Source organism: Tetrao urogallus (genome assembly GCF_951394365.1).
Source record: "Tetrao urogallus genome assembly, chromosome: Z".
NCBI classification, from domain to species: domain Eukaryota; kingdom Metazoa; phylum Chordata; class Aves; order Galliformes; family Phasianidae; genus Tetrao; species Tetrao urogallus.
The window spans coordinates 62,970,486-62,989,407 of NC_136816.1; the positions used below are offsets into that span (position 1 = coordinate 62,970,486).

The window sequence follows — 18,922 nt, forward strand, 5'->3', positions numbered from 1 at the left end:
ATAATAATAATCACTGTGGACTTGCTTATGTATCAGAACTCACTGGAAATCGAAAGAAGTTTACAGTGAACTCCAGTAAAGAGGATGAGCGAGTACAGAAAATGGAATCTATTTGTACTGCATGATGCTTTTGCTGTTGTTTTGCAAGATAATAAAAAATTTGTCAGAACTGTTGTGGCTAGATCAGAAAGTCCTTCTTGATAATCAAGTCTCCACTGATTCTCAAGAGCAGAAATGATAATTACATTCTTCAACACAGTCAATGCAGCAAGCTGGTAAGTTTAGCTTCTAAACATAAAGAAATTTTTGCTCTGTTGAAGTCAGAATTTTGGACTCACTTTCAGTGGAGCTGAGATTTCATCATACACAAGTACCTTTTACTGATAATTCTAAGTATATTATATCTCCAAATAAGCAGAATGCTATGGTAGCAAACATGACATTAATTGTAGGAATAATATCTGCATTTAAAATCACTGGTAGTAAGCAGAAAAGCTATCAGCAATCTCGAATTTCCAGATCTAAATTTATTGTTAAAACCAGAATCCAGCCATGCAAGCACCAATTCTATGTGTGAACATCAGCACCTGCACTCAAATTTAAAACATGATCTTTTAAATTAAATAAAATGAATGTGTCTTAACTGTTGGTGCTTGATTTATTTTTTATGGGGATTTCTAAAAGGCACGTGCGCTGGGTAGGTAATGTGACAGCAAACTGGAGCAAATTCCAGTTTCAAACTTTAGACATTCAGAAATAACTCGACCACTAGTCAGTTAAAAATAGGATAAAAACTTTCATGCTTAATTAATTGAAATAAAGAGTTTGTGTTAAATTTCAAAGTATATATGCTCAATCTTATTTTGATTTCAACTCATCGTAGATCTCAATGCATTGCAGTAGGATCAACAAAGGAACTTTCCTTCTGTGCATACTTTATTGTGCATTAAAGAACCTCAGTAATACACAAACCTCTTTTGTTCCCCTGCACAGATGTGAATTTTACTAAGATTTGTTGGTTATGCATTTGAATAACTTTATCATTTTCATAACTTTGATGTGATGTAGGTACTGTTTCCTTGTTGACTCTGTACTGATCTCATGGGGCACAGGATCATCGTACGAAGTAAGATACTTTAAACTAAAAATTTATGCATTCTTTGATATATAGTGTGATTGGCATGGGGTGCTGAAGTGTAGTTATAAGGTATCATACACCGAAATCACAATAAATATTTTCATTTTGTTACTTTACCAGTGCCTTTAGCTGGATTCAGTGTATTTCTTTTTTGTTTTGTTTTGTTTTGTTTTTTCTTCTTAATAAATGCATGCTTTCTCCCAAGACATGTGGGCACACCACCTTCTGCCAAGCCAGAACATCAGTAGCTGAAAAGTAACTTCTGGAAATTATCACTGAATAGCAGACAGAGTAAAAATCTTTACTACTGCTGCAATGGAAGCACAGCTACAATGTGGCGTTTGTTTGTCAGCAACTACTATTCAGAATGTGATATGTAAGCAGAAAGACTTCCAGACAGGAAAATCTACTACTTAGTTAGTTTAATAAAGGCTATATTTTAAGGCTTTCTCACCAGTAATTTGTTATATTTTCTAAAATTCATAAAGAAACAAAAGGAAAGCTATTCTCTCTCTAGACATTTTTCCCTCTCCAAACTCTGTTTATAATCCTGGAGTTTTTGGCTATGCCTGCTAAAACATTCAGCACAGAAAACACCAAAATATTGACAAAAAAATAGGCTTCAGCATGAATAACCCAGCTGAGTTAAATAGCACTGCTTTCCATCCAGTTGGACCTCCATGGTGTTCTGGTAAACAAGCTAAGCAAAACAAAAAGCAGGAGAGTTTTTTCCTCTGATTCAGCAGCTTTAGAGCATTTTCTCTGCTTTTACTGCAGGCTTTTCCCTGGGCTGCAGGAATGCCACTGATCTCCTGTGCATTCCTGCCTAAGAGGTTTATATTTTCGATCCTCATAATTGCAGATCCCCTGTCTACTCCTCCCTCGGTGGTAACAAAGCCCTCCTCTATGTGTGATCCTCTTACATAATCCACCTTAGCAGCAAAGATTGGTGCTTTGGCGAGGGAAAGGAAATGCAATGTAGGAGGCTAAATGCAGCAGGTTAAGGATGAAGCACCACATTGCTCTACAGCTGAAATAGGTGCGTGTGTGCATGTGTGTATCACTGTGTATGTATTCTGTGGCAAATAAGTCAACTTCTGAGAAGAATGATGAATCCATAAAAGGAGACATCTGACCACCAACCACAGATATTTCTACAAGGAAAAAGCTTCCACACACAGCCTCACTGCAGAGTGAAGCATCCGAACTCAAGGAAACATGAGTTTGCATTTGCACGTCCTCAGTCCTGCCCACTTCTGTGCGCAGTCAATAGTTGCTGAATGGCTTGGGAGATTTTTCCACAGGATCCCTGCCTCATTTAGTGCAGTTCTGATGAGACCTAACAGAAAAGGCAGTTATTCAGCCCTGCAAATCTTCCCTGGCCTCTGTTGCACCAGAAGTATTGTGTCCCATGCCATCCATCACAAGGAGATCTCAGATTTCCATGAATAGGAATGGAGTTATCTTGTGAAACAGAAAAATATTTTGTTCTCATTTCAGTGTATGAAAGGAAGGCACAAAGGACAATTTGTGGCACATATCCATTAGTTCCAGGCATAAAAGCAAATTACTAAAGCTAAATTAATGATATTCTTAGTGGTTTTTTTTCCTTATATTAGCACTCTCAATATGTTCTGCTTTTTGCTTCTTCCAGTGGTTAAAAGTAAAGAGGAGAGAGAAATCACTTTATGTTTGAAAAGTGTGAACATCCGTAATATATATTTTAAATACAAGTACACAGTAGTAAGAAGGGCAGACTGGGGATACCATAGAAATTTGATTTAAATCATAGCTTAGATGATATATAGTGAAATGTCTATTCATTTTCCACCAAAATTGGTGTGGACACTGAGTTTGCTGTCATGGTCTGTGTCATCCCTACAGCTATGGCCAGAACTACAGCCTTTGGTGTTCGTGGTCTGGGGAGACACTGGGCTGAGATACTCAGACTTGTTCTGGGAGAATTAACTTATTTCTCCGAAGTCGCTCAACAAGCATGGCAGCCTAGCCCTCTATCCCTACTGCCAAGGAACCAGATGGTAGCCCAGCCAAAGGGTCTATCCCTAGCACCTCCCAGCACCACAGTGGGCAGGAATCCTCTCCCCACTGCTCAGCATGGCCGCAGCATCACTGACTTCCACCTGTGCAGCATGATGGTCCCAGGTCCCCTTCTTTGCCAGGTAGAGCAAAACAGCAAGGAGCTCACATGGCTTTTATTCTCTGTGCTTAGACTACCAGCTCCTGAATATGTGTAGAATTTGTTGAATTATCACCATTTGCCTCCCTTTAAACCATTTGGAAAGAATGGATTAAGCTGTTATTAAATGTATGAAGTTTCATGCTCAAGGGTTTTTATATCACGGACGTTGTTGAAAAGAACACAGGAAACTATTTTCATTCCTAATGCATTTAGAAACATCACTTAATCTTAGTATTTTCACTATTAGGCACCAGGAAAGTATGCAAAATGTCAACACGTACATGAATGAAATGTGAATTAAGTGGATACCAGTGGTCTCAGGAAACACTACCATTCATTTTACTTCAGCAGTATTGCCAAATCCTACAGCTCAAGCATCGTGAGACAGACGAAGAAAACAAAAAAGAAAAAAGTACCAGCTTTTTTCCCTCCCTTGTAATTCTCTTTTTGGCCTGATTCCTGATTTCCAAGTCCTTAGCAGGAAAAGCCACCTGCTCCCTTGTTGGCGCGTGTGGGCTTCGGGTGGGAAATGCACACGGAGTGCCAGCACAGGGCACGGGGCCCTGACCTCTCCTTGCTCTGCCTGAGGCATGCCATGCCCCCAGCCCAGCTCTCTGCCCTGCTATTCAGCTCCCTCAGGTAAGCCAAGGACCCAAAGACACGCTGGGTCTGGGTGTCAGTGCCCTCTTCTCTGTGTGAGACATGATCAACATGCTTCCACTTACTTTCACAATCACTTTCTATTCCCTACAGTTACTCCTCTTTTCCTCGATCCTCTGACCATGGCATTGTGTCCCTCATTTCCCTGTTTCCCTGTTCTTTTCCCTTTTCATTTAATTGAGCTCTTCCCCTATTTCTGCTTTCCTGCCCCCGGCATTTGAATTTTTGTCTCATTTTTAGAGGTTGTTCAGAGTAAATGCCCATTTTTGGAACGAGATGCCTAAATCCATGCTTGACACCAGCAGAGGTTCTCTGCTGTGCCAACAGCTGAGAAGAATTCATTGATTCTTGTGTTTGTGACCTATGCTGTTTTTGCCATAGCGTTTCAAATTAGATCAAACAGTATTTGAGGAGGCTTTTTTCAGTAATTGAGATGCTGCATGTAAGTAAATCAAATTACTTAGAGCTTGAATAAAAATTAATAAATTGACCTATTCAAAATAAACTCAAATGTTTCCAGCAGGGGGGTTGGACATTGATGATTTTTATGGCCCCTTCCAACCAAAGTCATTCTATGATTCTATGCTATGATTTCCTAATGGAAAGCAAGCCGTACAATAGTACAGAACTTTTTGCCCAAGGATCAATTTAAAATAAAACGATAATGAAAACTTAAAGAAAAAAATACTTTGCTGCTATAGAGATCTTGAATCAAGTGGTGATAAATTATGCATATGTATAGCTTCAGCCCTGTAACTGGGATTTATTTGGACTGAAACCTTCGACAGCTGTGTTTTTTTTCCTCAGGTTTAATTAATATGCTAGCCATACACAGACTGAGCACCTGTTGCTTTTCACAGCTTCAACAGCATTATGCAGCACAGAATGCTGTGAAAAATGTGACATGAATGAGTGCTTAAATGAGAGTTTGCACTAATTAACCACCCAGTTAGCAGCTTGCCCAGGAAGACCTGTTGCATCAATTGACATGCTGTTATTCTGCAGCTGGTTATTGTTGCTTTACCATGCCACTTATTGGTGTTCTTGCATAATCTTCTGCTATGTGCTCCATGTTAGGTTAATTCCTTCCATTACTGGATAATGAAGAAACGCTAACATTTTACCCAGCTGCAATCAATTCAGATTTTATCTTTCTTTTTTTCTTTTTTTTCTTTTTTTTTTTTTTCTTTTTTTTAACTTCTATTTGGATTTAAGGTTACTGTGTCCATGAAATAACCTAGATCAAAATCAGAGCAACTCCAGAAGAACACGTTAATTATTCTTCTTTAGCCAAATCATATTGCTGCTGCAAACTGTTTTATTGTTAATTATAATTATAATTAATTGGCTGAAGCGGAAACCTTTGGCTCAGGACAGCTGCAGAGTCCTGAAGACCGCTGCCCCTTCCTGTACCCAAATTCAGCCAGGGTTTCAACAGAACTTTCCCACATTCACATTTTCTTAAATCCTCTAAGAATCCAGGATTCTTAGGCAGGATCCAGGGCACAGAGACACTCCAAGACGACAGCTGATTTAGACCTTTTTCTATCCCATTTGACAACAAAACTGCTTTCAAAATACTTCATTTGATGGATGGTGGTTTCCCTATGCTTTCCATTTCACCAACAGTTTTTCATGACAGTAGGAAATAGAGCTGAGGTCTCATCCTTTCTGGAGTATTTGGGTAGACTTCATGAGAAGAAAAAGTCAGAACAAAGAGAATAATTGCAAAGTCCTTACTAACAGTATAGAAATAGCAAAAGAAGCAATGATTTTTCTTAAACCTTTTTGTCTCATTTGCTATGTTTTCTTCTCTTCCTCCTCAGCCCATTGTCATTCAGGATTTTACATCTATCTAAAACCAATTTCACAATACTGAAAATTAAGGAAGGTTGTTAGTAACATACCTAGGAGAGATAAAGTGCAACAAATCCAAATTGTTGTAGCTCACTTGAGTTCAGAAAGCTAACATCTTATCTGTGTGGCTTGACGTATGTTTTTCTGTTTTTTTTCTTCCCTATACATGACTGTGAAAAGTAGGCTGCAGCTGGGATAAACTGCACATTTCCACTCACTTCCACAGTGTTTCAGCAATTTCAGCCACCTAGCGCTCTGCCCTCAGCTTGTCCCTTGTACCAGCATTTCGTTGACTCCAAACAAACGGAAGAACTTCTCCTGTATCTTCACACTAGGTTTTAAATCCTGAAGATGTATAGTTCAGGTAGCAACATTCTCTATAGCATATTGCAGAACCTTAGTGGATGTACAGATACTGTTACTACCATAATCTTATATTTGAGGAGACAAAAATTACAGTCTTCTCATTAGAAAATGATGGAACAAAGGCGTTTCTTCATAAGCCTCTGGCATGTAGAGGAGGAAATCAAAGTAAAATCAAAGGAGCTTTTTTCCCCACGTGGTGATTAAAACATTTTTTTCTCTGCTTAATTATGGGCAGTTAAAGACAAAATTAATAAATTAAATAAACTGCCTTACGTAGTTAAATCTGTGACACAGAGAAGTCACTGGACAGCTGAAGACATTTGTCACCTTTGTATTCCACCCCCATCCCACCAAATCAACAAAATAACAGTTCTGTGTTGCTTTGTTTTGTTTGGCCCAATGTTCGCTCTCCTTAGTAGTTTATAAATATGTGTAGAAAACTTTAGCAAGGAATCTAAAACAATTTTAAATTATTTTTTTTTCTTGTGATCCTTTCCCCACATTTAATAAAAGAAAGAACAGAAAGAAAATCTCCAGATCAAGATCTCAAAATACCCTCTGGTAGGGTGAGGAGTCCTCATACAGCTGTAACCATGACATTTTAAGGGCACGCTTCCTTCCACGAGGAGTTCTCATACAGCTGTAACCATGACATTTTAAGGGCACGCTTCCTTCCACGAGGAGTTCTCATACAGCTGTAACCATGACATTTTAAGGGCACGCTTCCTTCCACAGCACGCTTTTTTATTTTCTTCTTGTGTAGAGCTCTTTAAATGGTAGTTAAGGCCAGCACATCCTTGCTACTTTGCATTTTATACATACATATATATATATATATATTTATACTTACATATATTTTTTCAATTGTGGAAAATATTAATTACACTCCAAACCATCTCTCAGGTAGCCTTGTGTATTCCCGCTCATAAGTGATTTAGGGACATTATCTTGCCTGTCAGAGACAACCTGTAATTTATCTGCATAACTCTATTTAATTGGGAAAACAGGGGGAAGAAAGAAGAGAAAAAATAACAAACAAGAAGTTCAGAAATATTTTGATTATTAAACAGTGTCTCCTTTCTGCAGGAACAAAATGCTAGAAGAGTCAGCTGGACTTTAAATATCACTCCAAGTCTTGCTGTCCATGCTGGAAAGTGCTCTTTCATAAAGCAGTGTGTTTGTCTGACTGTGTAGCTACTAGGGAAGAATTAAGTGCTGCGTGTCACCAGCACTTCACATGCAGATTATAGATTCAAGTCCAACTCAGAAGCTTAAGACCAAGCCAACGGTCCATGGTGCTTCAAAGCTGGTGTGAAATTAATGAGACCCAGCATCACCTCTAGTAAACAGAATGCAGTATTACTACCAGAAGCAGCGGTTAATTTAGCATTTTCAGGAAGTCAAGAGCTCCCTGGACATGAAATTTCAAAGGGAACCTCTGAGGCATATTGATGAAACCATTAAAGCAATCTGTATACTTTGGTCTTGTGTTAAGCATGAGTGAGATTTTATTATTCCTACCTTTAAATTTTGAGAACTGGAATCCATCAAGACATTAGTCTCTTGTTTAGTAAGCAAAAATTGAAATAGGAAATTGTTGAAAATGGCTTTTTAGACTAAATAAAGCTGACATAATCCTATTAAAACAAGGTTCTCATATGTATATCCTGAGCTGCAATGCTAGAAACTTGAATGGAATGCCACAGTCCCTCTCTGCTCTGACTTTAGGGACAGCTACTTTTAGCCACCTAAATCACTGTTAATGCTCAGAACACCAGTTTTTAGGGCGGCGACTGTAGGATCTGAACTGAAAGACGACCAATGACAAGGAGGGAAAGCCAAAGCATAGAAACAGCAGCTGGAGCTGGTGAATCTATGCCTGTAGGGCCAATCCTGCACGTCAGTGTGGTCACTACTTTCACGTCTTGTGAATCCTGGTGAGGGCCGTGCCTGGACTGCAGCCTCCCAGAGCCAGGGCAGGGAGCAAGTTGCGCATGTGGATGGGCTTCTGCCTGGAAAGGGCAAACGGGTGTGTAGTCAAATCTGTCGGGTCTGCGTAGGGCCTTCCTTCAGCAAAAGCATTTCACACATACACACACTGATTTTATTAACAGATCTCGAGGAAATAAACAGATCCACGCTTGAGACCGCAGAGACCCACTGCGACTGAAACAGAGCAAGGAAGGGATAATATTTTCCTTTTTGTTCTTCACTGATGCGCACACCCGCTGCGCGCACTGCCACTCGTCATCCCCCGAGCCACCACCGCAACACGGGGCAAGTGCAGCTCTAGGGAAAGAAAAAGCGAACATGAAAACCTCAAAAAAAAAAAACCAAAAAAAAAAACAACCAGAACCCCCCTCTCCTGGGCCCGGCCCGGCCCACCCCGCGAGGCTGGCGCTGACGGCCCGGGCTCTCTGGCCACCTCCCTCCCCTCAGCCGCCCCCGCGCCGCTCCCGCCGGCAGCGCGACGGGAGGGTGGGTGGGGGGCCGGCATGGGGCGGGGCGGAGGCGCCGTACGCGGCCGTGGCGGCTCCGCGGGATTTTTCTCGCGAGAGCGGGCGAGGTTTCCGGTGTTGTGACTGCGGGGCCGTAAACATGGCGGTGAGCCTCCGCGCCCGCTCGCTGAGGCACCTCCGCATTCGAGGTAAGGTGTCCGGCCGGGCCGCGCCGCCCGGTTTCCGGCGCCCCGCCGCCCCTCTCACCCGCCCTCCTCCCCCCCTCCGCTTCCTTCTGTCTTCCCTCGTCTTTTTTCTCGCCGCCCGCCTAACTCTCTCTCCGCTTACTGTCCCCGTCCCCGCAGGTCGCAACGACAGCGGCGAAGAGAACGTCCCCCTCGATCTCAGCCGAGGTACGGCCCGGGGGCGCGGGGGGGCTGGTCGCCGCCCGTTCTCTGGACGCGTCCCGCCGAGGGGAAGCGGCCTGCAGCTCGGGGCCGACCGCGGGGCCTTGCGGCCGCACCAAGGGGCTCGGGGAGCGGGGCGGGGAGAGCGGAGCGAGGCGGCGGGGGCTGCCGGCGGGCCGTGGGGAGCGGGATCGGCCGCGGGCGGAAGCCTGTGCGCGGACCCGTACCCTGAGGAGGCGGTGGGGCAGACCCGGGGGCGCCGCCGCGGCCGCGAATGGAGACGCGGCGCAGCCTGGGGCCGGGCGGGCGCCCTGAGGGAACCCCACTGCTGCTCCCGCGGCCGCACGCGTAGCTTTGCTGCGGCTGAGTTAGCCGCTCGGAGGACCCCGCTGCGGTGATCGGGACGTTCGTCTGCCGCTTGTGTGCCGACATGCCTTGCTACCCGCTGCTCTCGGAAGTACGCGGGGGACGAGAGGAAGGAAACAACAATAACGTGCTACACATTAACTAGTTCCCGCTTAGACAAATAACAGCTTGTTCTATACCTGAATGCATTGTCTTGCTGCATGCTGGGCTCTTCCAAGAAGCAGGATAAATGCAGGAAACAAACTGCCTTCAGCAGCAGCAAACCTCCTGTGGATAGAAGATCTGCACCTGAGGCATGGGATAAAGTAGGAGCTTTATTGCTCGGCGCCGAGGCAGCTGCTCTCATGAATAGGTCCATTTTGCAAGGAGCTAGACAAGGAAGTAACGTAATCGATGAGATGAAAGAGGGCTGTGAAATTTTGATATACCTAGACTTCAGCAAAGTCTGACACTGTCTCCCACCGTATTCTCCTGGCAAAGCTGGCAGCCCACGGCTTGGACAAGTACACTCTGCTGGGTAAAGAACTGGCTGCATGGCCAGGCCCAGTGTGGTGGTGAATGGAATTAAATCCAGCTGGTGATCAGTTACAAGTGGTGTTCCCTAGGGGTCAGTAGTGAGGCCTGTCCTGTTCAATATCTTTATTGATGACCTGAATGAGGGCATTGATTGCACCCTCAGGAAGTTTGCAGAAGACACCAAGCTAGGAGGAAGATGTTGACATGACTCAGGGTAGGATGACTCTACAGAGGGATCTGGACAGTCTGGGTCGCTGGGCTGAGGCCAATGGGATGAAGTTCAACAAAATCAATTGCTAGATCCTGCAGTTCAGTCATAACAACCCTAGACAATGCTACAGGGTTGAGACACAGTGGCAGAAATAGTGCAGGGGGGAAAAGGACTTGAGGGCATTGATTGATGCTCAGCTGAACGTGAGCTAGATGGCCAAGAAGGCCAGCAACATCCTGACTTGCATCACAAATAGTGTAACCTGCAGGAGCAGGGAGGTGGTTGTCCCCATTACTCAGCTCTGCTGAGTCCCTGTCTTGAGTACTGTGTTCAGTTTTGGACCCCTCAGTACAAGAAAGACATCAAGGCCCTGGGTCGGCTTCATCAGAGGAAGGTCATGCTTGACCAATCTGGTGGCCTTCTATGATGGAGTGATGGCATCGGTGGATAAGGGAAAGGTGACCAGTGTCATTTACCTAGACTTGAGCAAGGCCTTTGACATGGTCCCCACCACATCCTCATCTCCAAATTGGAGGGATGTGGATTTGATGGGTGGACCACTCGATGGATGAGAAACTGGTTGAAAGGCCGCAGACAGAGAGTGGTCATCAATGGCTCTATGTCCAGGTGGGGGCCGGTAACGAGTGGTGTCCCCCAGGGGTCTGTCTTGGGACCCGTGCTCTTCAACATCTTTATCAGTGACATTGATGACAGAATCGAGTGCACCCTCAGCAAGTTTGTGGTGACACCAAGCTGAGTGGTGCATTTGACACGATGAAAGGAAGGGAAACCATTCAGAGGGACCTCGAGAGGCTAGAAAGGTGGGCCCGGGTGAACATGAAGAGGTTCAACGCTGCAGAGTGCAAGGTTTTGCACTTGAGCTGGAGGAATCCCAGGCATCTGTACAGGCTGGAAAGAGCAGTCCTTGAGAGCAGCCCTGTGGAGAAGGACCTGGGGGTCCTGATGGATGAAAAACTTAATATGAGCCAACAGTGTGCTCTTGCGGCTCGGAGGGCAAATGGTATCCTGGGCTCCATCAGAAGAGGGGTGGCCAGCAGGGACAGGGAGGTGATTGTCCCCCTCTACTCTGCTCTTGTGAGGCCCCATCTGGAATACTGCATCCAAGTGTGGAGCCCTCAGTACAAAAATGACAGGGAGCTGTTGGAGAGGGTCCAGAGGAGGGCCATGAAGATGATCAGGGGACTGGAGCACCTCCCCTATGAGGACAGGCTGAAGGAGCTGGGCTTGTTCAGCCTGGAGAAAAGAAGGCTGTGGGGTGACCTCATTGCAGCCTTTCAGTACCTAAAGGGAGCCTACAGAGGGGAGGGGAATCAACTCTTTGAAAGGGTTGGTATGTGTAGGACAAGGGGAAATGGTTTTAAGTTGAGGGAGGGGAGATTGAGGTTGGACATCAGGGGGAAATTCTTTACCCAGAGAGTGGTGAGGCACTGGAACAAGCTGCCCAGAGAGGTTGTGGATGCCCTGTCCCTGGAGGTGTTCAAGGCCAGATTGGATGGGGCCCTGGGCAGCCTGGTTTAGCATTAAACGTGGAGGTTGGTGGCCCTTCTTGTGGCAGGGAGGTTGGAGATTCATGATCCTTGAGGTCCCTTCTAACCCTGGCCATTGTGTGATTCTGTGATCTGTGATTCTGTCATGTCTAGAGAAAGGCACCAAAGATGGTGAAGGCTCTGGAGCACAAGTTTTAGGAGGAGCAGCTGAGGGATTGTTTGGTGTAGAGAAGAAGATGCTCAGGGGAGACTTTATTGCTCTATAACTACCTGAAAAGAAGTTTGTGGTGAGGTGGGGGTTGGCCTCTTCTAGGTAACAGTGAAAGGATTAGAGGGAGTGGCCTTAAGTTGCACAAGGGGAGATGCAGACTGGATGTTAGGAAAAACTTCTCTGAAAGAGTGGCAGGGGCTGGAAAGGGCTGTCCAGGAAGGCAGTTGAGTCACCATCTTTGGAAGCATTCAGGAAACTTTTAGATGTGATACTGAGGGACGTGGTTTAGTGGGCAGTATTGGTGGTAGGTGGACAGTTGAACTGGATAACTTTGGAGGTCTTTTCCAACCTTAATGATTCAGTGTGTGATTCCGTGTAAAGAAAGTATGAATACTGGCAGTATCTATAATAATTTTGGCTTGGAGTTAACCATATCAACAGTTTCACCTCTAATTCTGTTCTTTTTTTTTTTTTAAACTGATGTTTATTTTTAAAATTTTATTCTTAAGTGGTTTTATGATGTACCTTGGACTGAAAGCTATCTGTGCCTGTATGTATCTTATTTAGAAGTACATTTAGTTCTTGGGAAAAGTTCTGAGTTCTTTTCAGTTTAAAGGAGCAGGGTCTTGTGTTCTACCTCCACATCATGGCATGGATACAATTGTTTTAGTGTCTTTAACATTAAAGCCAGTGTAGCTTCATCAACAGAATGTGGGATGAAGGCCTAAACTGTCCAAACACATGACACAGCTGTTACTGTAAGTAGTGTTATCTGTTTGTGAAATTTACGGAATCAGGATTTTAATGAATGTGTTTAGTAACCTTTTTACATTGTGTAACACTGAGTTGTTCTGATGTGTATTGTTCTTCTGCAAAATTTAAATGCTGGAGTGGTAACTTTTAGATCTGTTGGAGATCTTTTACTCAATTCAAAAGGCATCTGTAGTAAGGGTTTTTTTTTTTTTTCTTCCATGAGGTATTTTAAGCCACCTGTAGATCCAGTGAGACTCTTACTGGTAACAGGTAACCCTTACCAAAAGTAAAGGATTTGGTTGGTTTAGGCAAAAACACTGGCCAGTAATGATATAGAGAATTTTGAATATAAAGCTAAAATACAAATGAAAATGTCTCAGTGATCAGCTAATTAAGCTAGATGATAGTCTGATTGCCTCACTGAACACACAGTGCATGTTCTTTTTCCTACTGTTAGAATAGTTATATAAGCAATTAGTTTAAATATTTTAAATTCTCATACTTCTGTATAGTTATACTGTTTAGATTGACTCTGTTGATGCTGATGGCATAGTTTTCCCACATGGCTCACATTTTTAGTAACTTAAAATAATATTCCATTGTTCTTTGTTTCCCCAGCTAACTTTGTGTAACCTGGAGTATCTGAGTTGGGTGAAGTAGAAAATTGCCACCAACAAGGCATCAACCATATATTTTAGCTACAGTGATCTCCTTGTTATTATGTGAATTCCGATTGGTGTTGCCTTGTGTTAAGCAGATTTTCATGTAAGCCACATCTTTTTTCCTCTCTACGAGTCAGACCTTTAGTAGTTCATAGCTGTGGACGGTGTAGGGGGCCAGTGCTGATGTGAAGTATTTCAGAACTAAGAATAGATGAAGGGAGAGTGCTAGCCCTGCTTATGCTGCTTTGGGTTCTGCTTCTTTCTATCTTTTAGTGCAGAGTACTCCAAGAATACCTTGCTGCATGCAGAGTTGATCTGTCTTTTCCTTATCTGTCTGTTCCTGTCTGCTGCTGTTGCTTGGGGGTTACCAGTGTTTCCCAGAACGCACCATGTAGTTTTCTTGTTATGTTAATTTTATCATGCCTAGTATAGTGAATTTCACTCCTTGGAACTTTTTAGCATTCTTCATTTTCAAAAATGGTACTGTAATGTTTATGAAAGGTGCTTTGTATTGCGGTGCATTGTGTGTTTGAGCTGTTAAACATAGTGGTGTAGAGTTTGCGATTTGTTGTTTGTTTTTTGAAAGTTTTCTGTTGCTCAGGTCAGGCTATTCTTTTAAGACAATTCCAATGAATCTTATGTGGTGACAATGGTTTTCTTAACCCCTTTTCTCCCTATAAAATCAATTTTCTGAAAACATGGTCAGGTCTGGAAAAATAATCCCTAGCACAAATAAGGTTGGGCAATGTACTGGTACAGCGAAGGTAAAAATGTGAAGATATAGGTTAAACTGGTTGTGTTTGACTATTTAAGGATATATATTGACTCATCATTTGATTATAAAATTAAATTATTAATTGGGATTCATTGTATACTCAACTTTTGGCCTTGTGTTATATTACCTTCTCAGAATAGAAGAGGAAAAGGAGGACAGATTCACCAGTAACGCAACTCCCATTGCAGTCATCTGGAAGGAATTAGTGATGGGATGAGGCAGACTGGTTTAATTAGACTCCTGAAATCAAACTCCTAACTACTTAAGGCCAGAGAGGACAATTGGAATTATTGACCAGGTTATCGCATTCAGTAGGAATTCTTGCTTTGAGTCTGTTTGTGGTCGTGTCTGTAACTGTGCTGCAAGCATTTCATACTGTTAGCATAACTCATCTTAGTTCCTAACTGTTTTGCAGGGGTTCCTAGCTGAACCTGTGAGCTCCTATACCTCCCAGAGCTCTAGACGTTCTGCAAGACTTGTGTAATATTTCTTGCTTTGCTCCTGTCTGTTACAGAATTTACTTACAAACGGATTTTGAAAATTGGTTACTGCTTCAGTATTGCCTTATGCTGCTGTGACCCACACCCCTGCTTTGGGGCCTATTAGCTGCTGTATGGGCTCTGGCAGTCTGAATGAGAACTATTCTTTATAGTGCCTTATCTGTAGGCGGCGTCCTTTTTATGTGCTTTGTTCAAGAGAGCCCCATATTTGTGTGTGTTCCTGTAGTTCTGAGCCTGCAGTGTCTATCAGGAGCTTTCCAGAGGTCGTTTATTCCCTGCTGTGTTTGCGAGATAGAAGGGTGCAGATAGAACTGCTGAGGACGGATGAGCCAAGTTCATGACTCAGTTTCCTTCTTTTCAAGGGTAACAGTCTTCACTTTTTGACGTTGTGCTTTTTATTAAATGAAATGCACCTTCTCGATCTTCAATTTATAATCGGTAAATATGCATTACAAGATGCTGCTTGATTTAGCAGCTTTTTTGGTACTAATTTGCTTTTGTGCTGAGTCTTAGTTACAGTGAGAGACAAGTATGAATAAAGTAGCTGAGAATTGGTTTTTTTTCTCCTTGAGAGTTAATTAATTGGCATGTTGCTATCTGAAAAAATATTGTTTTCCTTTTTTCCCTCCCTTCTCCATCATTTCAATCTAACACACGGGAATTCTGTTAGACCACAAAATTTGATGTATTGCCTTTCTCACTGTGCTTACGTCACTTTAAATTGTGTTATATCTGATTCCATGTGTCCACATGGCAAATTATAATGCACTGAATACAGGACAAAAGTCTCAGGAGGCTATTTGCATTTTGCTGTCCACAAAAATGTTGGGGGGTTCAAGGGTTATTTGAAAGGTAGTTAAAGAAGGCTTTTTGTTGTAAAGAAGGAGTTTTGTTTCCAGATTCAGCTTGAGACTTGGTGACCACTTCATTTCCAATTTGCTTCATCAGTAAAAAAGGAAGCAGAGAGGAATGCTGCCCACCTGCTTAATATTGAGAGCTTAAGTTGTGGGGGAGGGTGTGTGTGTGTGTTGAGAGGGGGAATGATTTTGGAGTCCTTACAAGAAGGCAGTAAGGAAGACGTGGAGATGCTGGGTGGTGTATGCTTTCTTGATGGCTCAGAGGCAGTCTTCTGCTTTAATGGCAAGACTGTTACAGAGGATCTGCCCATTCTTCTTTGCATACTGTTGTGATACATGATCTGGCTTGAGGATATGGAAAAGCAGAGCTCCTCTGCTTCTAAAAACATGATTTTAAAAATACCCAAATAAAATGTATGAGCAGCTTTTGCCCTTACTTTGCAGTCTGCCTTCATTGGTTGGGTTACAGTAATAGGATGGTTGTATTAGCAAATCACACAGAGCAAGCTGGTTTTTGCTTCCTTCTTTGAGAATCTGTAACAGAGCTGTAATAGTAGCAAGAAGGTATTTAGCAACAGCTTTTTGCAGCTCAAGGATGTGGAGAGTCAATCTAGGAAGCAGTTGAAGGGTTATCTTGTGTGCCTGGCTGTCTGAACAATTCTCAACCTCATTGTTTTTGAATATAGGTGCTTTAATTTTTTTAAAGCAGTTTAGACTTCAAGAGGGGAACTAATTGCTAATGGTAGCCTGATAGCTTTTTAGACAACACGTAACCTTTTGGTAGATTTTAAAAGCAGGGGAATTAGGGGGACTCAGCATACGCACTCCAAAATTAAGACATACGCTTAACTATCTACACATGTCCTTTGAGTTGCCATTGTTTTGGAATTTGTATAGTGTAGTAGCCTGGTTAGATTAATAACACTTGCATATTTTTGGCTGTACTTTCTAAAATATTATTGCTTTTACAGTGGTAAGATTTTTCATAACTACTGAGGTAGTGTGTGCTTTTACAGTATTTTCACTTTCATTTCTTGAAAACAGGATCTACATCTGTGAGGGGGGAAAAGTCATGAAAAGGCAATTCTAAAAACTTGATTTGCATCCATACTTAGTATTAAGGTATCTGCAGGAGCTCAGCATTCCACTGTCTTTGAATATCTGTACTCATGTTTCTTGAAAAGTTTTAGCATCACAAAATTTGTTTGTTTTTTATGGGTGGATTTTATGTTTTCACTGTAGTGGTTCAAATTGGTCTACAAATCTCAGCACTTTATTTCTGAAGGGCAGAAATTATAATTGCCATTCTAATATCTTGTGATTTCATTTTGTATTTGACAAAAGAGATTGTTTTGATATTTATACTAGTATAAGTAAGTTCTTAGGTATTTAAGCAATGCTGTGTTTTCACAACAGTATAGTCTGCTTTTTATGGCCTTTTTTGGGTGTCTGGTTAGAGTCTTACAAACTTCTGAAGTACCAAAATCTCTAGTCTGTTACCTTCTTGACAGGAGTGTTTTATTATTTGTCATAAATACTTTTCTGCCTTTTTATTGTTAGTTTCCTTCCTTGTTTTAGACTAACACAATGCTTAGTTTCTGCTTTTTTTTTTTTTTTTTTTTTTTTTTTTGTCAGAGCCTACTCAGGGCAGGTGCTATGTAAAGAAATGCACAGCCTTCATCATAATTACAGTGAATAAGGAAGCTATGTCAACAGTAGCCTTCCCAGGAAGAAATACATCAGACTTTTGTCCTATCTTGTAATCTCTAAGCAGTTTACCAATTAGCTAGCAAAGTTGAAAGTTTTTTCTTATCAACTTAGAGAAGATGCTCAATATCAACATTAAAAGTGAGAAGAAGCAACTTATATTAAAAAATGGCTATTTACAAACTGGTTAGATCCCATACAGATCCCAGCATTGCAGTAAGGAGTTGATGATGAAATAGTAGCTGAATAGTTTTGGGAATCTGCTGAAAAATTGGTTATGCATTTTATCTTTCAGATTGAATTGTACTGCTGCCTGTGTCATATAATTTTTGAAATTATATGTTACGTACCCAAAAGACAGGCTAGTTTTCTTAGAACTAAGATATAAACATGCAGCACTAGGCTTTGAAAACTACATAATAGATTACATAAAATAAGAGGTTTGCTTTTCACTGGAAGTGTTTTTTTACTGCGTGCAAGTAGGCAGATGCTTTGTTCCACAACAAAGGTGATTGCAGACTGAGCAGCTCAGGGATGGTCCCTTTCAATGCAGAAGGGACAATCCCACAGCTGTATACAAGTGCTGGCCAGTAGCTGACAAACTGCTTTGACTGGAACACTTGGAACTTTCATAATAAAATGTTTTGATTTATTGTAGCTTAGAAATCTCTGCAATTAGTATCTTCATTTAGAAGCAGTGTTGTTTCATTTGTTAACCATCTGCTTTGGTGATGGAAAACTTGTGTGAATGGATCAGAAGAAAGAGGTAGCAAAACTTCAGAACATGGTTAGTATAGAAAGTATTCACCAACTCCTTGCAGCTGTTGAAGAGGAGGAATGCTGGTAAAGAGGAATAAGTGAGAAAATGGCTTAAAATAAAGAAAGGAAAATCCTATTTACAGTTGTATTTTTGTAGTTGTCTGACTGAATTATTATATCTGTGTAGGACTCATGTTCTTACATTTTTGTTGTATTATTCAGTGGTGTACCAAGATGCATCTAAATAGTTGCTTGAATATGTATGAGTACGTATTATGACCAAGTCCAAATTCTGGCTGAACAGCAATATTCTTGGAATCCAAATTAATTGATAATTTAGACTGAGTGATGGAGACTTTATGGAAGTTTCCTGAAAGATGAGCTTTTGTGCTACTTGTTATTTTGGCTACATGTGATCTTTTAGGCAAGAAGGTGTTTTCCAGCAGTTCAGCAATCTTTTTCTTCTTTTTCTTCTTTTTATTTATTGTAGAAATTGAATATATTTAATTGTGTGAGACATAAACTAAAAACAAAGATTCTGAATTCCATTTCAGTTGGAGAAATGTGAAGTTAAGAAAATTTTAGGCTGCTCATTAGTGATAATATGAATAACCTGGTGGGTCAATAAGAGGATGTCAAAATGGTGAGAATGGGATGGGACACTCTACCCACATTTGAAATGGATATAGATAGTTAGCACTTTTTTGGTCAAAGTGAGAGAGGTACATCTTAATTTCCCAGTTTATGTGGAATATAATATTTGTGAAATGAGCAGCAACTGTTGATGTAACACTACAGAACGAGTAAGAAATTAGTTGTTTGCAGGCATAAGGTATTTAAAACAAAACAATGTGACCTTAATTAATTGAAAAATATACAAATACTCTGAAAGAGTAACAAAGAATAGCTTTATTAATTTTTTCAAATAAAAATATATGGTAATTGGTATGGAGATTTGATGATTATTTTCTTTTTAGCTGCATTAATCTGTGGCTTCCTTGTTGAAGTTTATAGGGATTATAATGAAAGTA

At 41.7% G+C, this 18,922-nt stretch overlaps 1 protein-coding gene across 1 annotated transcript in view; it reads left to right on the forward strand.

Moving 5' to 3' along the window:
• Nucleotides 1–8,819: 8,819 nt before the first annotated feature.
• RICTOR (RPTOR independent companion of MTOR complex 2) overlaps nucleotides 8,820–18,922 on the forward strand; it is a gene marked incomplete at both ends in the record, with an annotated part of 81,651 nt that continues 71,548 nt past the window's right edge. The window contains 2 exons of the mRNA XM_079548564.1: nucleotides 8,820–8,868; nucleotides 9,025–9,072. Coding sequence (XP_079404690.1) covers nucleotides 8,820–8,868; nucleotides 9,025–9,072 — 97 coding nt within the window. The remainder of the gene's footprint in view (nucleotides 8,869–9,024; nucleotides 9,073–18,922) is intronic.